Source organism: Vicugna pacos, chromosome 11 (genome assembly GCF_048564905.1).
Source record: "Vicugna pacos chromosome 11, VicPac4, whole genome shotgun sequence".
NCBI lineage: Eukaryota > Metazoa > Chordata > Mammalia > Artiodactyla > Camelidae > Vicugna > Vicugna pacos.
In genome coordinates, this window is record NC_132997.1 from 28,122,312 (window position 1) to 28,148,221 (window position 25,910).

At 45.4% G+C, this 25,910-nt stretch overlaps 1 protein-coding gene across 2 annotated transcripts in view; it reads right to left on the bottom strand.

Moving 5' to 3' along the window:
* Window positions 1-11,272: 11,272 nt before the first annotated feature.
* The window catches only part of RAB4A (RAB4A, member RAS oncogene family), a 43,411-nt gene continuing 28,773 nt past the window's right edge, over window positions 11,273-25,910 (bottom strand). Inside the window, exons 4-8 of one of the 2 annotated variants that reach the window (XM_072970981.1) lie at window positions 24,749-24,811; window positions 23,074-23,228; window positions 21,237-21,332; window positions 17,408-17,542; window positions 11,273-12,966 (exon numbers count right to left, since the gene is read on the bottom strand). In XM_072970981.1, coding sequence (XP_072827082.1) covers window positions 17,427-17,542; window positions 21,237-21,332; window positions 23,074-23,228; window positions 24,749-24,811 — 430 coding nt within the window. In that variant the 3' untranslated portion in view covers window positions 11,273-12,966; window positions 17,408-17,426. The remainder of the gene's footprint in view (window positions 12,967-17,407; window positions 17,543-21,236; window positions 21,333-23,073; window positions 23,229-24,748; window positions 24,812-25,910) is intronic. The other variant, XM_015246220.2, reaches the window with a different exon arrangement.

The following is a 25,910-nucleotide window of genomic DNA, read 5'->3' on the forward strand; positions in this document are numbered from 1 at the left end:
CTTCTGTTTTGTGGGAAATAATTCTGATTAGTACATCAGTGGTTGAAGAAAACGGGTGATCGCATTGACTGTGAAGTGGATTTTACACGAGATGAACATTTAACAAGATGCGTTAGGTACACCCAGGGAAAGACCCCTTCCGTGTGTACACTTTGAGTTAGCTCCACATTGCTCCCAGTCTTCCCCTCACTCCTTACTGTTTTGAAAACTACCACAGTAGTAGTGTGTGGCTAAAATAACTCAGAAGTATAGGGTGAAAAGTGGAAGTTCCTTTCAGTACCACTCCCTCACCAAAATTCTGTACCCCTTCTTAGAGGACACTGGTGGTGTTAAGTTTGGCGTGTAAACTTCCAGACCTTTTTTCTAGGCACTTACCTGTGGAGGTACATATATACTGTTTCTTCCCCCACAGATGTGAAATAACGCTGTGCGCTTCTGTACGTTTTTTTTTTTGTTCAGTAGCTAAGGGAAGATTTGGGTTCTGGGTAAGATGGGGTTAACACACACCCTCCTTTTCTCACCAAACTATAAAGTCTGGACAGGACGAATGGCACAGCTATTCGAGGGCTCCAAGAACTAAACAACAACATGCAGACTGGGGAGGAACACCAGAATTCTAAGGACCACTGCAGTGGTGTTTACCAGTTTTAAATTCCTCTCTCAGCCTGAACACAAAACAGTTCTAAAAACCATCTCTGTAACCTATGTACCAATAAAGACTTTCTTTTTCCCCACATAAAACCAACAAGTGAACACAGTGGTGCAGAGATCATGGAAAAAGCCTGGCTTGACAAACAGGAAAGGAACAGATAAAGCTCAGAGCACGTGGGGGAGACGCCCTCTCTTCCCTCTCCTTTTCTCCACTTTTCACGTAGGAGCCCCCAGTACTCCCCAGGCTGCAGGCGGGAGCCTGCAGGAGCCTGGAGTCTGAGGGAGGGAACCTCCTCTCCATTTGGCAGTGCTGGGGCGCCTCACTGGATAGAGTCAAGAGTGCATTGAAGATGACAAAAGATACAGACCAACACAAATCATCCGGTCCGAACAACAGGAAAAAGGACTGGAAAAAGTTCCTGGGCTGTGTCATAGGAGTCATAGAGGGATGAGAGCCAGTGTAGTGCTTTAAAACTTCTGCAGAAACAATGGCTAAAAACCTCCCAGGTAAGCTGAGTGAACCTGAAATAGGATAAATCCAAAGAAATCCAAGCCCAGATACCTAAATTCAGAAACTGTTGAAAACTAAAAGACATCTTGAAAGTAGCCAGAGAAAAATGAAAGATTACGTACGGGGGAGCGACAATTTAAATGCCAGTATGTGTTCTCATCCGAAATTATGGAGCCAAAAGGAAATGGCACATTTCTTAAAGGGCTGAAAGAAAACAGCTGTCAACTCAGAATTCTATACCCAGCGCAATATCCCTCAAGAATGAGGGCAAAATAAAGACATTCTCAGATGAAGAGAATTGACAGCCAGGAGATCTGCTTTTAAAGAAACAGCGAAAGGGTGTGCCTCAGGCAGAAGAGAAGTGGTACCAAAGGGAAACTGGGAACTCTGAATGAAAACAACAGTTCTGGTATTTGGTTTTTTGTCCTCGGTTCCTGAAACAGCTCCAGAATCATAAAGGTGAAAGGAGTGGCTTGTTATGAATACCTTTCAGACACACCTTTTGAAGTGACTCTGGAAAGCCACTAAGAGTGGGGGCTGGTTGTCAGGGAAGCCACCTGGGAAGAGAGGGATGGAAGTTTCAGTCCCACCTGGGCAGGGAGAGAGGGTCTGGAGACTGAGTAAATCGTCACTGGCCAGTGACCTAGTCACCGGTGCTTATGTGAAGAAGGCTCCGTGAAAACCCAAGCAGATGGGGCTCATAGAGTTTCCACGTTCGTGAACAGGTGGAGATGTGCGCAGAGCGGTGTGCCCACAGAGCTTGGAAACTGCGTTCTTTCCCCATTCCTTGCCCTATACTTCTCTTCCACGTGGCTCTTCTTGAGATACATCCTGTACAATAAAGCAGTCATCTAAGTGCAAGTAAACTGTTTTTCTGATTTCTGTGAGCTGCTCTAGCAAATTAATCAAACCCAAGTTGGAGGGTCCCAGGAACCTCCAATTTACAGCTGGTTAGTCAGAAGCACAGGTAACAACCTGGACCTGTGATTGGCATCTGAAGTAGGGCGGAGGGCAGTCTTGTGGTGCTGAGCCCTTAACCCACAGGACCCGACATTATCTCCAGGTAGGCAGTGTCAGAATTGAATTGAACTGTAGGATGCGCAGCTGGTGTCAAAGAACTACTAGATGTGTGGAAAGCCTGTGCTCATCTGGGGTCAGAGTTGGAGTAGTGCAGTAGTGGAGTGTCGAGAGTGGAGGAGACTCACGTGGGGGTGGGCTTTTCCTTGGAACCTAACAACAGAGTTTCCAAATAGACAAGCATCTGTGCTAAGAGTGGTTGAGCGTGAGCATGTGAATGTTCGTAAAACCTGGCAGACCCCTATAGGAAGTGTGGCAGGCGTCAACCCTACAAAATGACAGAATGCAAGATGAACAAGGGTTCCCTGTAGGCACAGGGAAAGCAGCACTATGACAGCAAACAGTGGCCAGTGGGAAGATTAAGCTGATATTCAAGGAAAAGGCTAAAACTGCCAAGAAGATTGTCCTGAGGCAGAGTATTTGAAGGGACATCTGACATCTGAAAGGAGAACTAGACAAATTTACAATTACAGTTGGAGACTTCAGCACTCCTTCCTATCAGCCACAGAACCAGTAGACAAGAATGGGTGAAGACATAGAAGAGCTAAACGACATCATTAATCAAATCACTGTAACTGATATTTATAGAACACTACCCAACAAAAGCAGAACACAGAGTTTTCAAGTGCCCATGGAACATTCATCAAGACAGTTCATATCCTGGTTATTAAAATAAGCTTAAATTTAAAATCATACAAAGTATTTTTCTGACTATAATAGAATTAAACTAGAAATCAGTAAAGACAGGAAAATCTCAAATCCATTGGAAATTAAACAGCATTCTCATAAATAATCCACCAAAAAGAAGGTCTCGAGAAATTTGAAGATACTTTCAATGGAAGAAAAATGAAACTGCAACATGTTGAAATTCGTGGGCACAGTTAGAGCAGTGCTTGGGCAGAATTTATAGCATTGAGAGCTTATATTAGGAAAGAAAATCGCAGATCAATAATCTAAGTTTCCAGCTTAAGAAACTAGAAGAGAACGAGCAAAACGAACCCACATCTTAGAGAATGAAGGAAAAAGCAGAAATCAATGAAATTAAAAACAAATAAAAAGAAGCCAAAAGCTGTTTCTTTGAAAGGATCAGTAAAACAAACCTCTAGCAAGTGTGACATAAAAGAACAAGCCTCACATTAGCAACGTCAGGAAGGAAATGTGGTTCTCTGAGTCTGCATTTCACGATTAGTGGGGGTAGCATCTTTTTCATGTTCATCAGCCATCTTTCTCTTTGATGAATGGCTGTGTATGTTCTTCGCCAGGAACATACCCTCGACTTGGCAATTTCACTCCTGAGCGTCTGCCAGTGCACCCACGCGGGCAGACGTCCTGGCTGAGGGAGTTCACGACAGCGGAGCATTTCGGGCAGATGGGGCAGGGCGGGGGCATTCGCACGTTGCCCCCATCAGGAGCTACCTACAGGGGTGGGATGAGGAAAGGAAAGTGCAGGGCGGTCCTGAGCAACTGGAAGACGTGGTGGAAGCTGTCTACTCATGTCTGCACAGGGTTCAGGAAGCAGTCTGGCTGCCTGTGGGAAGGGGACACAAGGGATGTGGGATGGGATCCCCGCTGCCTGGGATCTTGCTGTGTGTGTGGCTTCAGTTTCAACCTAAAATGCTAGCTCTGTTGACCGTGACAGGTAGTCTGAACCGGTTAAGGTGACTATTTGTGAAAACTAACACCCCCATTAATCCATCCTTTATTGTTTTCATGACTTAGGTGTTGACTAGGACCCAACCAAGATGACCGTTTCTCTTTCACTTGAGGGTTTCGGGAGAACTAGGGGATCCTCCTGGCTCTGTGTTGCCTTCCGGTCTTTGGGAGGAGCCCCGGGGGTCGGGACTAAATGGCTGCTTCCTGCCAAGAGCCCCCCTCCCACAGCTCATCTTGTTGGGGCCTCTGGTGGCTCCCAACACCACCTGCTGTGACATCTTCTGTGGGGCTAGACTGGTCCTTGTGCCCAGCTGAGTCCTCTGCTGCGCAACGTCACCCGTGAGAACACCTCCAACAGCCATCTTGACGAAACATCCCTGAGGACAGACACCAGACGTGTCTTCAAGTGGAGGCTGCTCCCTGTAGCCCAAATCATACCTACATTTGGTAAAAATCTGAAGTTACAGGCTGGTGTTTAAAGCCAACATTGCTCCGGGAAATAAAAAGCGGAAAACAGGATGGCCAGAGTAGAATAACCTCATGGTTACAGATCAAGTAAAAACAAAAAAATTCCTGAGTATGTAATGAAATTTTTCTTTTATTCTTGCTCAAGGAGTTAAATAAACAGCAGAGAAGCAGAACAGGTAACGGCCAGCCTGGGTGGAGGGTTTATTGGCGGACAGCACAGGGACGTAGCCGCGGTGGATGCGTTCCTTGGACATCGGGGTCGGGGAGGGACAGGTAAGGCAGGGACCGCCCTCCCCGCAGGGCGAGGGCCCCGGCCACTAGCACAGACCCACGGGCACACTCCTCCCTTCACGAGGGAAACAGTTGACTCACACGCAACCTCAGGACAGCTTTAACCACGAAGACAAGAAGGTTTCTGACAAGAGCTCTGAAAAGCAGTTGGCACGCATTTGCAGGTTTGCATGTTTAATTTAGAATATTTTCAATTTCCGGAAGGCAGGCACAAAAAAGCAAGTTATCAAACTTGCAAGTTTTTTTTAAATCAAAACCTGGTTTCACAGTGATGAAATTGACTTATGTCTCACCTCTAACAATTTAACACTAAAAGTATTTTTACATGTGGAAAGTACGCTTACCAGTTAGAAGAACTCTGTAGTTCTTGAAATTCCAATCAACATGTGTGTTTAAAATTTCCATAACTATTGGAAAAAAATAAAAGGATTCCAGCCAACAGGAACCCCAGTGCCTTGGCCGGTCGCGCTGCACCAGTGGACCCCCCAGGGCCGCACCCAGGCCTGGGCTGCTTCCTGGAGGTGGCAGCCCCAGCCCCCCGCACGCAGGGCCCCTGGGTTGTGAGACGGGCCTAATCCGCTTTGCACCACTGCTGAAGGTCGTTTTGAAGGTTAAAGGAGACGTTAAATGTAAGAACACTCCTAAGTCGAAAAAACTGTGATGCCCCTTCAAGGTTTTATTTATTACGGACATTTCAAATGACAGTATTAAAAACGAGGAGTTTGTGAAACTAAAAATCCTCCAGTAATTTCTCAATAAACTGGTTTTTAAAGAAAAAGAGAAAAGTGGGCTTGAAACCCTATGTTTTGATCACAGACACAGTGAACAATGACAGAAGCCCCAGGGCACCAGATTCCTCCAAATGCAAAGGATCGTTCTCAAGGCTCAGATAGTGTGAAAATTCAGGCAAAAAACATGTGTGAACAACTGAAATAGAACACAGAATTTAAAAGCTTCAGGTGAAATCATTGCATATTAGAAGTAGAGCAGGAAAACAAGTATTTGCCATTTCTCTACTACGGCTTTGAGAAGGCAGCAGTTTCTGGGTTTTCAGAGCACTGGCTTCTGTTTCAACACGGGGACTTGTCAACTGTAACGGAGTGTGTGTAGTTAACGGGATTGAGAGATTCAACACATTTCACCCCAAGCATCGAGGACCCATCCTGCAGTTCCTGGACAGCTGGGCATGCCTAGGCTTGAAAGCAGAGATTTATCGACAAACACATCCTCAGTTTCTTCTTACAACCTTAAGCCTAAAGCTCCATCTTAACAGCGACAGGTGCGTGCAGGCAGGGACTACAGCAGTCTGGGCACCTGCTCGTCCGTGGTTGTACCACGAGGTGTCAGGAGGCCAACGGAGAGGGCAGAGACGTATTCCCAAGAAACGCTAACCCAAACAGCCAATCCTGCGACCAAAATAGTAAAGCTTTTAACCCTAGAATGTAAAACAAGACCACTGGGTAACTGCACTGAAGCCAACAGTCACAAAGGCAGAGGCTGCTCTAGGAGTTAAGATTTCAGATAGTTTTGGATTGGTGCTTGGATGTCCAAATGTCTCCTCAGGTTTGGGAAGTTCTCAGCCATTATTTCTTTAAATAAACTCCCTGCCCTCCCTCCGTCTCATCTCCTGGTATTCCAGTGATGATTCCAGCGCTGTAGGCTTTTCATTCCTTTTCATTCTTTTTTCTGGTTGCTTCTATGTCTGGATAATTTCAAATGATCTGTCTTCAAGCTCTTCCCCTGCTCGATCCGGTCTGTTGTTGAAGCTCTGCCTAAATTCTTCCGTTCAATCATTACATTCTTCAGCTCCAGAATTTGGTTCTTTTTTGTTTTCTCTTTGTTGAACTTTTAATTTCGTTCTTATGGTACTGTTCTCCTGTTTTTGTTAAATTGTTCTGTGTTCTCTTGTAGCTCTCTGAGTATTTTTAAAACAATTATTTGAATTCTTTTTCGGGCAACTCATGAATCTGTTTCTTTGGAGAGAGTTACTGGAAGTTTACTGTGTTCCTTTGGTGGTGTCATGATTCCCTGATTCTTTGTGATTCCTGAAGCCTTGCATAGGGGTCTGTGCATTAGAAGCAGCAGTCACCTCTTCCAGACTTTATGGACTGCCTTTGGCAAGCAAAGACTCCAGCCTTAGGTGGGGGCATGCTGGAGCACGCTGTGACCCAGGCCTGGTGGTGCTGGGTACCAAGAGCAGGGGCGTGTGGTGGTCTGGGGTGGGAGGGATGACGTGTCATTGGCTCAGGCCACTGAGGTTCACAGTATCAACTGTGTGGTTCTTGGCAAGCATTGTGGGGGGGTTCTCCAGTGGCTGCAAGAGCTGGTGGGCTCCTCGGTGGCACCTCCAGGTCCAGTGGCTGGAGACCAGGGCAGGAAGCAGTGATGGCCAGCGCCGGTGATGTGCGCACAATCGGCTGTGGAGGCCAGCTGCAGGAGCCTGTGTCGTGGCTGTGGCTAGCTGCAGACAGGCACAGTGGTGGGGGACGGGGCCAGCAGCAGGGGCCTCAGCCATGTGTGGCTCACAGTGGCTGGGGGGCCCTAGCTGTTGGTTTGCTCTCCCAGGGCTGCAGAATCTCCCCACAGGCTTGTACACAGCAGTGGAGGCTGGTGACGGGGATTGGTCTGGGTGCACAGCTTGGGGGCTGGCTACAACTGAGCCCAGTGGGGGCTGTGGCTTCAGCGTGCACTCCCATGGCCGTGAGGAGCCAGGCTGGTAGCCTGCAATAACACAGCTGGAAGGGGCTGGCCACACGTGTGCACATAGCGGGGGGGGGGGTCAGTCATGGGGGCTGAGGCTGGCATATTGCAGTGTGTGGCTGCAGAGGCCTGGGCAGGCTGCCGGTGAAGATCGGGGCTCTGGTGAGGACAGGGGGAGGGTGGGAGGGACTCAGGCATCTGGAGCCTGCGAATGGGAATACCAGGGGGGAGGGGGAGGGAAAACTAGTGAAAGCTGCTGGGCTCCTTGGCAGAGCTCCGTCCCTTCTTCCTTGTTCCCAGCTTGTTGTCAGCTTTGCTGGTCTCCGGCTGGGGTGAAACTGAAGCGGGTCGTCAGCGCAGAGCCCTGCAAGGCTGGGGAAGCTGGTCACTCATCCCCATCTCCCTTTCCAATTTCTTTTAGTGGGGGAGTTCCCTCGTGGTGCTGAGCAGTGCCAGCCCGGGGGATGGAATGATGCAGGCAGCACGAAGCTGTTCTTGCTTCCCTGTCTGTGTGATCACTCTTGGGTTTCTGGTCCACTGTGCTGCCCAAGTGTCCTAAGTGGGCTCCTGAGCTCTCCCAGAGATGTGTCTCTTTGCAGATAGGCTGTCGATCTTTGTTGAGGGGGATGAAGGCTGGTGTCTTCCACCTTGCCATCTTGGGGATGTTGCTTGAAAATGGGCTCTTGGAGTTAGGAAAGGGCTGAGCAAGACCATATGACCACCCCCTGGGAGATTTTGCAAAACAGGCATCTTGCAGTGGACAGGCTTATCTCCAGGTACTTTGGAAAGACCTGGGGACACAACTGACTCTGATCATCTGTCCTTCCCACAAGCCCTGGAGTCCTTTCCACGTGTCAGGCACTGGGCAAGCAGAAGGCAGCCCTTCCCTACAGGGAAGTCTTAGCCCAGGACAGAAGACAAACAAAGACAATATATAGATCAATGTGATCAGAACCAAAAGAAAGGTTAGGACAGCACAAGGCTGGAGGGCTGTGTGTGTCTGTGTATGTCAGGGTGGGAGGGGGTCACTGAAGGCTCCCAGCGGACAGGTTTTATGCTGCTCCCTACAGGACCAGGGGCTGCAGCCTGGCAGACTTGGAGAGCCGGGAGGGTGCACTGCAGGTGAGGGAAACAAAACACAGTCCACGCAAAGGCTCAGAAGCGATGAGATAGCAAGGGGCATTCAGAGAAACGCGGGAGTGACTGGTAAAAGCACCATTTTCCTCAGGAACTAGGCACAGCATGAGGGCATGTGACATTCGCTTGTGGCCAGAGAAACCAACATGATGACTCTTCTGGACAGGAACGTGATGTGGCGGACTTCCCCTGAATTAATCACAACATTCCCTATTCAGTGTAAGTGGATTTAAGGGCTCCCCACCCAACACACAGAAACTAGCGTTTTACTCTCACACAGAGGTAGCTGGTCCTTAAATACGTGGTGAACCTAATGGTCTCTATGGTACTTTGGACTATCAAATACTTGGAAATTTAGTGTTTGTTTTCTTTAAAATGCTAGTTTCCTTTAAAATGAAATTTACACAAGACATCAAGACGTTAGAGAAAGGTGCCTTCAGAGCACAGGCTCATCTCCTTTCCAGTCACTTCCCACAGGTCCAGGAGCACACGCTGAGACTACTGCAGGCTGAGCCTGCCTCATACTCGGTTGGTGTTCGGAGATGCATGGGTCAAAGTTAAATACATTCTTCATACAGGCATGTTGAGATCATTGAAACCGAGTGCACCCATGTTACCGCACCGGTGGGGGTGACACCGAGCACACCTAACCGTCAGTGGGACACTGGCTGTGGATCGCAGGCTGGCTGCCCTGGTGTCCCTGCTGCAGGTACCACCGTCCCCTGCACCAGGGCACAGAACTTCTGGTACAGTTAGCCACATACTGGGAAATCATTTTTCATAATACTGTATGAGAGCTGTGCATTTTTCTTTTTCTTTTTTTTTTTTGATGGAGGTACTGGGGACTGAACCCAGGACTTCGTGCATGCTAAGCATGCGCTCTACCACTTGAGCTACACCCTCCCCCTGCGTTTTGTTTTTTCAGTACATGCCAGAAAAACCTTATATAATTGCAAGAACAACAACAAAAAAGAACATTCATGGCTTGTAATAATATCTTTTAAGAAGTTCCCAATGGTATGTTGATTATATAAAATTAAAAAAATATATGCTTGTCAGAGATGCACACTGAACTATTTTTGGGTGAAATGACAGATGTTTTGGATGCTTTCAAATACTACAGCGTAATACAAGTGGAGCAAAGGTAGATTAAAACAAGATTGGCACACTGTAGACATTGTGGACGCTAACTGATACAGGGGTTCTGTGTGTTCTTTTCTCCATACTTGTGTATGTTTGAAAACTCCATACTAAAAAAAAAAAAAAAAGAAAAGAATTTAAATGCTATTTTAAAAGAAAAAACAAAGTTTCCCTAATCACATTACTTTCTGGCATTAAGCAGTGCTTTCCAACCTTAGAGGGCGATGGCTCAGTCACCCCTCTTCCTGATCTGGCAACTTGAGTGTTCCCAGATAAATAACTCTCCCTAAAATTCTAAAAACTCCTTCAAGTTAATACAATCAGGATGTAACCAAGCAACAACTGGGACAAACTCAGACTGTATGCATGTGAATAGGTAGGTTGATGAGAAATCACTTAATAACCAGAGCAAAACCATTATTTAAAATTGACAGGTGTTTTAAAGCCCCTCCAATTTTCCCCTCCAGAAAAAGGAAGAAAAGCACAAATTTGACAGAAAATGAAGAACCATGTGCTGTGTCACAGTATGAATTACAAATCATTTAAGTCACTAATTTTAGCATCAGATTCTTCACCCTGAAAAATGTTGATCTGCTAGGAGTCAATGTTCTTAAAAGATTTCAGAACCTCTTACATAAGTCACAAGTAATGTGTTTCCAATAAAACCATTATAGTTTCCCAAATTGTGATGTTTTTCTTTTCACTTAAACGCTGGACTGTGAAAGAATAAATTGCCACCTCAAGTCTAAATGCAGTCTAGAATCTCTTTTTAGGAAGACTGAAAAATGCCCTTCTAGAAATGCAAGTTAAGAGCATCCTGAAAACGTACTAAGTTGTGGGAAATGGACACAGAACGTTTGCTACTAGAGATGTCTGGTCTCTGGCTCTGGCTCCCGCACAAAGCTCCTAACAACCTTGGAATTTCCTTGAGTGATGATTTCCTCTTAAGTAGAATTTATACTAATGAGTTGATTTCTGGAAAGCCTCCGGGTGTGAGAAAGGTCACTAGAAAGGTCAAAGGATTAGAGGGTGAGAACTGACCTCAGGGGAGAAGATTAAGCTCTAGAAAAATTCTTCAACGGCAAGATTTGACAAGCTTCTGAGCTTCTGGGTTGGTAAAGAGGAACACGTCGTGTGCTGGGAGTGTGGCGCATCCCCAGTTCCATGTGCTCCTGTGCTCAGGACCCTTCCAGACCTGGCCCTTTGTATCTCTTCATCTGGCTGTTCATTTGTACCCTTTATCATCCTTTGTAATAAGCCAGTAATCTCGTAAGTAAATTGTTTCTCTTTGTTCTGTGAGCTGCTCTAGCAAGTGAATTGAACCCAAGTATGGGCTCATGGAAATGTCTGATCTACAGCTGGTTGGTCAGAAGCACGGCTGACAACCTGGACTCGTGATTGGCATCTGAAATGTGTGTGTCTGGCAGTGGGGGTGGGGGTGGAGGGGGTGCAGATTTAGCCCGTAACCTGCGGGAGCTGATGCCATCTCCAGGTAGACCGTGTCAGAAGAGGGCCGCAGAACACCCCTCTGGTGTCTGAAGAATCAGAGAATGGCTGGCGGTGGTGGAAAACACCCCAGGGGCCAATACCACGTGATGTCCCCTCTTCCATTTTCCCTGAAGGCCTTTATAAGAACCACCATGGTTTGGTTCTCTAGCAACTTTTATTGGTCAAGGGGTATGGAATTATATGCAGTACCCGTGGTTTCATTAACAGGCTCGTTTATAAACCAACTTAACATTTATCTTATTTAAAACTTGTTTGCTTTTGAATAAACTGATATGGTCGAGTGGGCATGCTCCTAACCCGTGCAAAAAGCTGTTCGAAACTGAGCGGCTTGCAGACCTACTGTCAATGAGACACTGAATGAAACGTTCTCCCAGTGAGGTCCAAAAAGTAGTTCGGTCTGAGAACCCGCTTCATATTCTAACTTCTCCAAATCCAATACTCAAGACAGAAGAAAAGCAAAATTAAAATACCTAACAGGACAACATTCTGATGCTTTTATCCAAGTCACTTCCTGGAGTCTACGTGCCGCTGTGCTCTGTTGATTAAAATAACAAATTAAAGCAACAGGCAGCTTCTAATGAAAAGGTAATGGAATTTATGCAGTTAAGGAGTCACAGTGGAAGAACATATAAAAGGTGAAGAATGCTTTTAACCTTTCAGCTTTAAATAGTACTGTATTTTAACTTTAAAGAAAAGTGCTATTACATATTTTTTGCATTAACATTTTAAAACATTAGAACAAGTCTTTGTAATACAATATATATTAGACTTCAATATACCTCACGTGAATTAAAAACAGGTCGACTTGGTAACTGTAGTAAGGCATTTAAGTACTCAGCAACAGCTATACAGAATTCCTCAGTGGTATCCCTTTGATATTAACTTGACTTAGTGGGTTTCCTTAAAATGAACACAAAACGATGAAAGACTGAAAAAGAGGCAGTGATGCTCTAATACTGGATCCCAGGAAAAGCACAGTGGCCAACAACGTGTTTTCCGACAGGGAGCCCATACAGCTCAGCAAGCCGGGAACAGGCCAGCAGCTCCCAGTGGCGTGGTTTATCTACTGCATTTACCAGCCACTGAGAGTAGCGGCGGCTGCCTCGTAAGCTTGGTTAAAGGTACCGAGTCCTCGCTGCTGATCATGGCGCCTAAGACAGAGCAGGTACCCAGCTGGACTTCCTGACCTGATATGGATGAAGATGCCTTAAACTCAGGAGAATGTAAGGCTCATGGGAAAACTCCATGCTTCATTTTATTTCAGCCTGTGAGTAACTACCAATCTAATATTTCAAGTGTAGCTCACGTAAACGCCTTGTGGACTGTGGTCAACGGAATTAACTAAGCACTGCACTGGCTACCAGTTGCCAGTTTCTGAGTATCAGGTTACAAATAGAACCAACTGTGCAATATAATCGACTTGATGATCAAAGCACACCTCACAGTTAACAGATTTTAGTTCATATGATTAAAAAAAATAAAATATTAGACTGCATCAATGCAACTTTTATCATATCATACATCAGAAACCATGCTGTGGAGACATACTGGACTAGCATATATACAGTACAGAGCCAGGAGTCAAACCAAAGGTGGAGGGGAGAATACAGAACAGAACATTTTTACATACATGTACACACTTCATGGTCTTGTCCAGTGACCTGGATTTATTATACGGTTTGCTGTACCACATCTACTAGCTTGCATAACACCCCAAATGATTTTTTTCGCACAAAGATCTACTTCTGTATAAAGTAGAAAAAGATGGTGGTAAAAAACTTCATCTTCAAGCTCCAACAATTGTGTCCCAAATACCGCTGTCTGAACGCCTAAAAAATATTAAGAATAATTTAGAAATATGCATGACAATAAATGTACAAGCAAACACAGCTTATAGTAACAAAGGGAATTCATCAGTGACTGCTGCCAGCTTTTATTTAAACTTACCTATGCCTGTTAGATGATGTTGACCACACATACAAGGTCCACTGTGGTAAACGGGGAAAAGGAGGCAGCTTTACAAAGTTAAAATCTCCATCTGCAATTTTTATAAGTGAGCCTGAGCTACAGGCACATTCGTTTAGACTTCAGTTAACGCAAGGAAGACTCCTCACTTCCATTAAGGCAGAAGAGCCAGAGGAATGTCTGACTCAGCCACTCCCATCAGCTACCGCCTCTCCCTTCTTTCAGAGCAAGAACATAAGGATTTCCTATAAATAGTCCAAGCAAAGTATCTAACTGCCTTTTTAACTGGCGAGGCTGGGTTTAATCCAGCATTTTGCTTACTGTTTTGTATTTTTCCCACCTGTTCTTTAAGCTTTCCCCCCTCTCTTTTTCTGCCTACTTTTGAATTATTTAGATTAATCAGGTGTTTATTCCATTTTAATTCCCATGTTGGCTTAACAGCCCAAACTCTCTGTTGTGTGATTTCACTGGTTGCTTTAGGATTTTTTTTTTTAAGAGTATTTTAGGTTCAAAGCAAAATTGAGGCTGGAAAAGCACATAGATTTCCCATGTACCCCCTCCCCTCACACATAAGTAGCTTCCCCTATTATCAAGAACCCCACCAGACTGATGTGTTTGTTACAGGCGATGGACCTACACTGATGCACCATGATCACCCCAAATCCATAGCTGAATTACAGTTCACTCTTGGTGTTGGATGTCCATGGGTTTGGACAAACGTGTGATGACACATATCCATCATTACAGTATTATACAGAGTACTTTCACTGTCCCCCAAATCCTCTGTGCTCTGCCTACTCACCCCTCCCATCCCCAACCCCTGGCACTTCTGGTCCTTTCACTTTCTCTATAGTTTTGCCTTTTCCCATGTCATACGGTTGGAATCGTACAGTATGTAGCCTTCTCAGGTTGGCTTCTTTTTTTTTTTTTTCCCTGTTGTTTTATTTATTTATTTTTTTTACATTTTTTATTGATTCATAATCATTTTACAGTGTTGTGTCAAATTCCAGTGTTCAGCACAATTTTTCAGTCATTCCAGGTTGGCTTCTTTATCTTAGTAACATGTACTGATGGTTCCTCCATGTCTTTTCATGGCGTGATACCTCATTTCTCTCTAGTGCTGGAAAATACCCCATTCTCTGGATGTACCACAGTTTATTCATTTGCCTTCTGAGGACATCCTGGTTGCTTGCAAGTTTTGGCAATTACGAATACTGCTGTAAACATCTGTGTGCAGGTTTTTGGGTGGACGTAAGTTTTCAGCTCCTCTGGGTCAATACCAAGGAGTGAAACTACTGGCTCATACAGTAGGGATATGTTTAGTTTTATAAGAAAATGCCCAACTGTCTTCCAAAGTGTCTGTACCATTTTGCATTCCCACCAGCAGTGAACGAGAATTCTCGCTGCTCCACGTTGTCACCAGCATTTGGTGTTGGCAGTGTACTGGATTCGGGCCATTCTAATAGGTTTGAAGTGGGATCTCATTGTTTTAATTTGCTTTTTCTTTGGTGACATATGATGTGGACCCTCCTTTCAGACATTTGTTGTCATCTGGGTATCTTCTTCGGTGAGGGTCTGTTAAGATCTTTAGCCCATCTTTAAACTGGGTTGTTTGTTTTCTTACTGTCGAGTTTTAAGAGTTCCCCGTATATTTCGGATAGCAGTCCTTTATCAGGTATGTCTTTTGCAAATATTTTCTCCTCGTCTGTAGCTTGTCTTCTAACTCTCTTGACACTGTCTTTTGCAGAGCAGAAGTTTTTACTTTCCATGAAGTCTAGCTTATCAGTTATTTATTTCACGGATCGTGTCTTTAGTGTTGTATCTAAGAAGTCCGCACCATACCCAAGGTCACCTACATTTTGTCCTATTTTATCTTCTAGGAGTTTTGTATTTTACATTTAGGTCTATGATCCATCCTGAGTTATTTTTGTGAAGGATATAAGGTCTGGTGTATATATATTTATTTTTTTTGGTGTATGACTTGTTTTAGCACCATTTATTAAGAAGACTATTTTTGCTCCATTGTATGCCGTTGCCCCTTTATCAAACATCAGCTGGCCGCGTGCGTGTGGGTGTACCTCTGGGCCCTCTGTGCCGTTCCACTGAGCTACGCATCTGTTACTTCACCAACACCGCACCGCCTTGATTACTGCAGCTTTACAGTGTGCTACAGTTGCGTAGTGACGGTCCTTTGACGTTGTTCTAACACTGTGTTGGCTATTCTGGTTCTTTTGCCTCCTCTCCACATAAACTTTAGAATCAGTTTGGTTTTCCTCATATATTGTCAGAGTCCTACCTAAGTATTTCCTTTCTGGGGGGTGCTAATGTAAATGATACTGTGTTTTTAATTTCAAATTGCACTTGTTCATTGCTGGTATATAGAAAAGCAATGAGCTTTTATATATTAGCTTTGAATCCTGCAAGTGTGCTAAATAATCACTTACATAGGAGTCTGTGGATTCTTTAGGATTTTCTGCATAGATACTCATGTCATCTGCAACAAAGTTAATTTCTTCCTTCCCAATCTGCATACTTTTTATTTTCTTTTCTCATTGCAATGGCTAGAACTTCCAGTATGATTTTCAAGAGAAATAGTGAGAGGGGACATCCTTGCCTTGTACCTGACATTAATAGGCAAGCGTCCACATTCTCACCAGTAAGTATGATGTTAGCAGTAGGTTTTTTGTTTGTCGAGTTGGACAGATTCTCCTCTGTTCCTAGTTTACTGAGAGTTTTCATCATGAATGGATGTGGGATTTTGCCCAATGACTTTTCTGCATCTCTTGATGTAACCATGTGGTTTTTGTTCTTGAACCTGTTGATGTGGTGAATCACACTAAGTGATTCTGGAATGCTGAACCAGCCTTCCACACCTGGGACAAATCCCCCTTGGGAGTGGTATGTAATTCTTTGTGTACATTGTTGGAGTCAACCTAGTATCTTGTTGAAGATTTCTGCACCTATGTTCATGGGAGATACTGGCGTGAAGTTTTCTTTTCTCGTACTGTCTTGGCCTGGTTTGGGAATGAAGGTGATTCTGGGCTCACAGAGTGAGTTAGGGAGAACCTGGCTCCCTGTGCTGCTTTCATTCTGTGAAAGAGATGGCAGAAAATGGGTGTACTTTCTTCCTTCAGTGCTTGATAGAGCTCGCCAGTGGCCCACGTGGGCCTGGCGCTTCCCGTTCCGGGGGGTCATTAATTACCGGCCCACTCTCTTTAATAGATAGAGGCCTATTCACCTTGTCTGCTTCGTCTTGTGTGAGTTTTGGCAAATTGTGTCTTTGAAGGGTTGGGCACAGAGTTATTCACAGTAGTCCTTTCCTTTCCTTTTAATGTTCATAGAATCTGCTGTGATGTCCCCTCTTTCATTTCTGATATTAGTAATTTATCTCTTTTTTTCCTTAGCCTGGCTAGAGTCTTATTGATTTTATTGGTCTTTTTGAAAGAACCAGCTCTGGTTTTATTGATTTTTCTCTATTGATCTCCTGGTTTTAATTTCATTCATTAAAAAAAATTCTATGTATTTATTATTGTATTATTTAATTATTTTATTTTGGCCGGGGGGAGGGCATTAGGTTTACTTATTCTTAGAGCAGGTACTGGGGACTGACCCCAGGCCCTCCTGCGTGCTAAGCATGTGCTCTACCCTCCCCCAATTGAGCTACACCCTCCCCCAATTTCATTCATTTCTAATTCTTACTATTTCTTTTCTTCTGCCTATTTTGGATTTAATTTGCTCTTCTTTTTCTGGTTTTCTGTGGTGGACACTTAGATGATTACATTTAGATTTTTCTTCTTTTCTAATATATGCATTCAATGATATATATTTCATGCTAAGCACTGTTTCTGTTGAATTCGCCCCAAATTTCGATAAGTTGTGTTTTTTCCTTTCATTCAAAATATTCTCTTATCGCTACTGAGATTTTTTCTTTGACCACTGTTATTAAGAAGTGTGTTGTTTAATCCTCACATATTTTGGATTTTCCAGTTATCTGTTGCTGATTTCTAGTTTAATACCACTGTGGTCTGAGAGCAGACACTGTATGATGTCTATTCTTTTAAATTTGTTCTGGTGTGTTTTATGGCCCAGACGGTGGTCTATTTCAGTAAGGATTCCACGTGAACGTGAGAAGAATGTGTAGTTTGCTGTTAAGAATATCTAACTTTTAAGTATACAGTCCCCTCTCCTTTCCATAATGTAGCTGCAAAAAGCAATGGCAACCCACACGGTTAAAGCCGCGGATCTCCAGGCGGTGACCAGAGCGCGAGGCCGGGGGCAGCAGGGACTCTGCGAGGTGGCACCTACCTGGCGCTCCTGCGCTGCTTCAACAGCCGCACTCCTGAGCGCTCGGGGCCTGTGCGCGGCGCGGGGACCGAAGCTGCCTCAAGGCCGCATCTCCGTACTGGATACCTGAGCCCATTCGTTCTGGGTCCAGCTCACCTGAGGACCAAGCAAGTCTTTAGAAAAAGTTTTCATGTTTCTGTGAGCCCCAAAACACATTCAGTGAAAAAAGCAAAGTGCAGAACACTGCGTACAGACACCACAATTTTGCATAAAGAGGAAAAAAATATACACGTTTGCTTGTGAGGGCATAAACACATCTTTGGAAGGATACATAGAGAACTGATAATTATGGCTGACTTCAAGAAAGAGTTCTAGATGGCTTAGGGGACAGGAGACGGGGGGATGGAGGGTGCGTTTCACTGTATCCTCTTCTGTACTTTCTGAACTTGGAATTATGTGAACATATTAAGTATAAAGATTAATTTAAGAATTAAACCACAAAAATACCATTTTTCACTTATGAGACTGGTAGAAACCAGAGTATGATAACAAACCCCGAAGGTGTGGCTTCAGTGAAATAAACACCTTCGTTCATTACCAGTGGGGCGATAAACTGCTACAGTCCTGATCGGAGGAATCTGACGGGCTCTACCTAGATTCCAAATGCTTATGTTCTTTGACTCAGCAATTCCATTTCTGGGAATTTACCCTACACACACAGTCACATGCAGGTGAAATGATACATAAAAAAGGTCATTTACTGCCATGTTGTTTGCGACAGCAAAACACTGGCAACAACCCAAATGTCCAAAGCAGACTGCTTAAATACATTATGGCACTACACACAACTGAAGAGTACACACACGCTGTGTATATGTGTGTGTCAGCATGTATCTGTGGATGGAAGTCTCTGCATACTGATTTGTAATGATCGGTATGTATAGTAAATGCAGAATTTATAGTATGCTAACTTTTGTTTAAAAAAAGGGGAGAAAAAGCAATGGTTTTTGAATCATATGAATATACTGCCTATTTAGAAATTTAAAATTAAAAAGTACTGCTGAAGAATTCTAATTTATATTCTTACAGTTTTTCACCAGATGTCATTATGATTTTGATGACGTCAGAAGAAAAAGATCTTGAACGTTTTGTGTGAGTTCACTTCCATGCATGATTTTCACAGATGCAATATTCAAGTAGGAAGGTCATTTAAATGAAACCTCATGTTGAGCTTAATACTACTCAAGACCTTGCCAATTTTAATGATAACCATTTATGCTAGAGTCTTTAAAAATCAGTGTTGTACCAAGCTGAGTAGATTTTTTATTGTTGTCTTCAGATCAAAAGAGCACAGAGGGATGCAGAGTCCCTCCTCCTGCAGAGACCAGCCCTCTGGGCCTGAGGCTCTCCCGGGTACCTCTCCCGGCTCCCACTTCTGTCAGCCCCCCTCCCGCCCTTCCCTCCTTTCCCTGCCTCTCTTCTCTCCCAGCATCTTCATAACTTCTTCCCTTACTGGAATCTCTCACTTTCAGTTAACCGCCTGCACCCTCATCCTCCAGGGTGGGGCCAATACTTCCTGCCTCCTCACCTCCTCCTTGCACTCAGTTGCTCTCTGTCCTCTACCTTCATCTTTCTGCTGGCAAAGATGACCAGTGGCCTCCTCCTGCCCACCCCAAGGGATATTTTTCAGCTCAGGTCTTAGCTGATGAGACTTTATTGCATGTGGTAACGAACGATCCTTTGGCTCAAGTTCGGCTAAAGTGACAGCCACCTTCCTGGCTCTCGTCACACATCTCTGGCCTCTTCCATCCTTCTCTCCTTTATCCTCAGTCTCCAGGGTCTCGCTCTGGGTCACCGCTCTTCTGTCTCCACTGCTCTCTGGGTGACCACATTCCTCCCAGAGTCTCAACTAGTCCCATATATTGATGGCTCCCAAATGGGTACCGGCAGCCCGGAATTCTCCCCAAAGCTGACCAGACACCTCCACGTGTTTGTTCCAGTGAGATCACCAAGGGAACACGCCCCACACAGAACCACCTTTATTCCCTGGAACTGGCTTATCCTCTGGCTTCACTCTCTCTTTACTGAGTTACTCAAATGTGACCTCAAGTGTGGCTCCTCCTCCCTTCCTGCCCCCACTTCTCTCTCCTCCCCAAGGTCAACTGCCTTGCTTTGCTGTTTACTGACCATCATGATGCCCCCGCCAAAATTCTTCCTACATCCATCTGTATCTCCTCATCTCTACTTCCACATCCTTGTCAAGGCTTTCATTGGTCATCGGTTTTTGGAGTTCTCAAACACACCCTCATCGGTACCCTGGCCGTCAGCCCTGTTATTCCTTCAGTCTGTCCTTGACAGAACCGCCTACTGCGATCTGTCTCCAGTCACACCCTGACCACGTCACTCGCTGCCAACCACCCCTGGGGCTTCCCGCCCCCACAGCAGGGGCTCTCAGGCTTCGATGGACACCAGGATCAGTCACATGAGAAAGCTTTTAAAGATGCTGATGCCTTGGCCATACGTCAGCCCAATTAACTCAGCATCTCGGGAAGTGGGCCCTGGAATTCAAATTTTCATGCACCCCAGTGACTCTAGCGTTTGGCCAGGGTGGAGAGTCAGTTGCCCACAAGGTCAAGTTCCAGACCCCGGGTCACTATCACTGGCCTGGCTGCTGCCTCTCTCCGATCCTCCTTCCCACCATTCCCCGCCGAGTCCTTCTGTTCTAGCTACTTCAACTTTTCTCCCAATCTCAACTCATGCTGGGCCCTCTGGGGTCTAACCCTCCTCCTCACCCCCTTGCCTGGCCCCTCCTCACATTTCGAAAGCCCGAGCTCAGTCACCACCTCCTTCCGGAAGCCCCTCCTGACACCATCTCCTGGACAGGCAGGTTCCTCGTCCTTGTGTGACCCCAGATCCCGCACACTGCTCAATTTTCGTATCAACCACACGGTATTAGAATTATCTTTTGATGGTTTCCCATGAAAGACAGTTTCTTGAGGGCAAGGATTGTGATTAATTCATTTTTGTATCCCTGGACCTGATAAAGAATAGGCATTCAGATATTTGAATGAATCAATTAAAAATTGAATGTCCACATACAATTTTGGTGATATTTAAATAAAAATCAGCTTTAATAAGTGACAACTACATATTATTTTGTCGGCTGCCTAAATCAGGGTTATTTTAAATTCATTTTTACTGAAGCAACAAATACAACAATAATGAGACAGAGTACTACTGAGGTATGCTCGGTTAGCGTCAGAAATAAATTCTTGGTGGGGAGGGAATGGCTCAAGTGGTAGAGTGCATGCTTAGCATGCATGAGGTCCTGGGTTCAACCCCTAGTACCTCCTCCAAAAATAAATAAACAAGTAAACTAACTACCTCCACCAAAGAAAAAAAAATTCTCCACAATGCCCCATCCACAGCCAGCATCGCCATGCATGTACCTGTAACTCACTTAACATCACCCAGCTCACCCCCCGCCATGACACACGACCACTGGCCCAGCGGAGTCAGCGAGGTGTTGCAAGCGTGGGGACAAAGGTCCAGGCTTCCTTAAGTGATGGATACAAAAAAGGCTGTGGTGCTAAAAGCAAATACCGCCTGACACCCTGATGGCCCGGCCCCCTGCATCACTGGGACTGAGGAAGCCACTGTAAGAGAGCGGTGGGCTCTCCCCTCAGCCACGTGGACAAAACCTTCAAACCCGTAACTGGCAACTGTAGGTTAGCAGGTGTAGAGAGAACATTCTTTGACCAAATTGCTCCTGGAAATACTGAAAATGGATACTACTGAGCCAGGGAGTGAAAGATGCTGAAGAAAAGTTTATGAATGTAAAGTGTTTTACCTGATTCAATTTTGTTAAGTATTTTCCTGGCACATTGTACAAAGGCCTCTTCTACATTCTCCCCTGTGAGGGCACTTGTTTCCAAAAACATCAGCTCTAAAATTGACATCAAACAAAACACGAAGCCATATTTAGAAGACAACCACAACTATTCAATTAATAACAGCCTGTTTAGTATTCTCCTGGAATAGCGGGCGAAACAGAATTATTACTTAAAACCATTATTTCTGCAAATATAAAATGAACAAATGTCAAAAATGTTTTTAAATATCAGATGAATTCTAATTTTTTTCTGAAAAGGAACCAGTATCTTGTGCCAGCACTTAAAGCTTTTGAAGAAACTAAGCAGGCAGCAACGCTGAGTAAGGAAGCAAGCTGGCTGAAACCGCCCAGGGGTCGATATGAAATAAAGTAGCAACTTCCTTCTCCAGTCACCTTCACGTCACCACAAATACAACCTACAGGTGCTCACACTTTGGGGGGACTACATGGCCGTGTGGCGTCCTGACAGTGAAGGGATGTTGTATGAACAAACACTCTTCTGACCATCAGGTGGTCACTCACCCGGTACAAAGCCCACTCTCCTTGCTTTTGTGAGCAAACACAAGCTCCCTAGACGCTTGTTTCTTACTTGTAAAGATCAGGTTCATTTAAATGACAGATAAACTCCTTTTGAGCTTCAATATTCTAAGCTTGCATGCTTCTAAATAGCTTCTTTACAAACGTGCTTTTTAAAAATTTACTGGAGTACAGTCAGTTACAATGTGTCAATTTCTGGTGTGCAGCACAATGTCCCAGTCATGCATATATATACATGCATATATTCGTTTCCATAGTCTTTTCCATTAAAGGTTATTACAAGATATTGAATATACTTCCTTGTGCTGTACAGAAGAAATTTGGTTTTTTAAAATCTATTTTTATATATAATGGCTAAAATTTGCAAATCTCAAACTCCCAAGTTTATTCCTTCTCACCCGTTTTCCCTCAGTAACCATAAGATTGTTTACTATGTCTGAGTCTGTTTCTGTACAAACTCATGTTTTTATCCCACGTGTTAATTTTCTTAGCAGAAAACCAGTTAATCTGCAAGAGTATAATTTGGCAGCCCCAGAGTCCAGTTAAAAATTGATATCAGGATATTTTTAGTTCTTGACTGGTTCTAAAGATTAAAGTAATTTTAAAATGTCTGAATTCTTACTCTGCTATCTATAAGCAACTATTAATTTTATGTATCACTCTAATGTATTCCATAGAGAAATTCAGACAAGTTTCAAAGGCAACTATAGCCAAATGACTTAAAATTAATGTAGTAAAATAAAGCCAGTAAGTCCAGTATTTCTTCTACTGCTTCCCTTTCTATTTAGATCTAGTATTTCACCAACTTAGCTTCAAATTACATTTTAAAAAGATGACATTGGGGGGAGGGTACAGCTTAGTGGCAAAGTGCACGTCTAGCATGCACAAGGTCCTGGGCTCGATTCCTAGTATCTCCGTTTAAAAAAATATACAAATAAATAAATATAAAATTACCTTCCCCATTTAAAAAAATTAAAAAAGATGACACCATCTGATTAAGGCCTTTGAAAATTACTGTGATAAATTTCCCTTGAAACCAAGACCTGTAACATTCAGAAATCCTGGACTGAAAAGTCATTGCAGAACACTAAGACATCCGCTTTTATCATTATAGTAACTTTTGTAGGCAGAATGCAATACAGCGAAAATATGCTAAATAAGTCTAAATTTACAGTAAGAACAAGAGGAAGTCCCACATTTCCTAAATATAGTTTCATCTTAAAGCTCCAGTAGAGGTAACAGGGGAGAGGTCACTTGCCGTTCTCTTGAGCAAACCTGGAGGCTTCCAAGAAAGTGACTTCCCGATCGGCGTCCAGGTCCTTCTTGTTCCCACAGAGGATGATCACGATGTTCTGACTCGCTAGCATTCTGGCATCTGTTAACCAATTAGTAAGCGCATTGTAGGTTTCTCGGCTGCGTAATATAAGATTGTGGAAATAGTACATGTATTTTATAAAGCTAGCAACTCTTTCCAGGCACTCACAATACTCACACCACTCACACCACTTTCAAACACGTGGGCGACGCCAGCAACCTTGAAGGGAACTCAGACAACCTCCACACCCACACCGTTTGTTTCACTTTGTTTCCAGGAGAACGAGACGGGGAGTCAGACTGCTTGTGGTCTGTTGTTTGCCCAGTCGGGGTAAAAAAGGAAACAGAAATTGCTCCCTTCATTTTACAGTATTTATGGAGCTCTCCGTACGTGCAACGTGGTGAGGGACACCTGAGAGCTCACCCGGCCCCTCAGCGAATCCCCGCAACCTGCTGGTACCTTGTTTCCCAGGAAGTTATCACCTGGATTCTTTGTAAGGGACTCTATGACATAGATTCTGACTATCTCCCTTTTCCATGAGACTCCCGAGCCCCAAAGAAACTAAGTTGCCCAAAGTCACACGTTGGGCCAGTGGCAGAGCCAGGATTTGACCAGGTCCGTCCGCCTTCAGGACCGTTTTCGGCCCTCGTCTATCTAGGGCCAGTTTCCTCTGCCGGCGCACTCTGACGGGGCGGCCTCACACGTGGGCAGGCGGAGCCCCTCACCCCCAGGCAAGGGCGGCAGGGCTGCCTGCCTCCTCGCCAGAGCCCCTCATTCTGAACACAGGCAGGGTGTGTGACAGACACCCTCTCACTGGACAAGCGTCGTCCCAGAAGGAGCCCCCAGATGACACAGTTCAGATGACATGTTTCAGAGGTGGTGCTGGCGAACACTGAGATCAGCACAGACTGATGGGATTCCCTCGAGGACGGGGGCGATCTATGACCTGCACTGTCCAATACAGTGGCCACCAGCCACAGGTGACTTCTGAGCACTGGGAACAGGGCAAGTGAGACCAGGGAGCTGAAAATTTAATTTAATTTAATTTGTGATAGCTGCGGTGATGGCTACACACAGGACAGTGCACTCAGATCCTTCTGTGTGCCAAGAGCTTTATACTAACCAACTTGACCGCCCAGCAGCCTCACGAGTCTCACGCGATAATCATTACTCCACAGACAAGGAAGCTCAAGTCCAGTCAGAGCGCCCTGTCTGAGGACGTCACACAGTGACCAGACGTGACCTAGAGCCTGTGCTTGATGGACGGCAATTACTTCTAATGATTTACCACAAAGGAAAACCCTAAGTTTTTTTGTTTGTTTGTTCTTTGGGGTTTTTTTTGCAAACCTTAAGGAAAGTGTCAAAACATCATGTTAAGAAACAGTGAAACACCACGGATGCTTCATCTACCTAAAACCTTGGGGACATCCTTCTTTACGTGGTAAAGTAGTGGCGGGTTCAAGAATCTCCAAGACTCCCCGTGAAAGGGCTGTGGGGCTCTGGACCCCCAGCCATGCCCGCTGCCCCGCCACCCCCCACTGCTGATGCACAAAGCATCCCCTGCAGGGAGGCGTGGACCCAGGGAGCAGAGGCGGTGCCTCTTCTGGGGGCTCGTTACCTGGTGATGTCATAGACGAGGAGGGCCCCCGCCGCACCTCTGTAGTAACTCCTCGTCACAGACCTGGAAGAGTTACACGCTTTTACTTTCAACCAGCCAGAGCCTGGACTCCTGAGCACCATCTGCTCCTACAAAAGCATGTTTTGCCTTGAAAACCACCATACAGGGGCAGACGCTGCTTTAAAGAGAAATGATTCAGGGTCACCTGAAAGTATGCATGATGAGCTAGTCCACCTGAAATCGTGTCACAGAAACCACAGGGAGGCGGGGACGTCCAGCTGGGACAAGTATGATATTCCCTAAAGGGTGGATGACGCTCTTCCGCAGAACCGAGGGCATCTTTGAGAACTTACAGGGCGGGCAGAGGGAGCCCTCTCAGAAGCTGCGTGGGCCCTGGGCGCTCAGCAGTCCCCCTCTGCTGGCGCGGGGGTCCTGTGTCTTCCCCCCGAGGAGAGGGGACCTCCTCCGGGACTTCACAGCCGCGTTGCCCTGCGCCCCCTTCCTCCCGACCCTCACCTGTTTCTAGAGTGCCCGAATGTATCTTGTCCAGGCCCACAATATCCAGGATTTTTCTTTCAGTAACACATTTTCTCCCCTGCAGCACGAATCCCTCCTTGTTCGTTACATTTTTCCCACTAGCAAAATCAAATTTGCTCCGGCACCTCCCATCTTGAAGAACAAGGTAGGAGGCTTGATCCCCCGCTACTGTTCCGTCGCTTGCTCTTTCTGACACCCAACCTTCCCCAGAGCTGCCTGACCAGTGCCCCTCCCTCCCCACCCACCCCAGCCCCTGCCTCCCTGCTCCTCCCACACAGCTGGCCCAGGTCACGCAGCTCCATGGGTCCAGACCCAGAGCACCTGTCCGCCCGCTCCGCTGCTGCAGCCCCCTCTCTCCTGGCCTCCTCCTCCCTCACCAGCTACGCTGAATCATTCCTCTGAATCTGCCCTGTTGGTACCAGAGTTCCTTCCCCAGGGCTGGGGTCTGGTTCTCTGTTCTACCAACAGTCCTGACTCAGATTTAATCCTCAGCTCAGACCACGTCTGTAAGATCCAACCGCCATTACCCCAGCATCTCCACGTGACCACATGATGAACATCTGTAAGAGAGAACCCTGGTTCCAAGCCTCCAGGTCCCTCCTGGCTGGGGGTGGGGTGAGGGGTG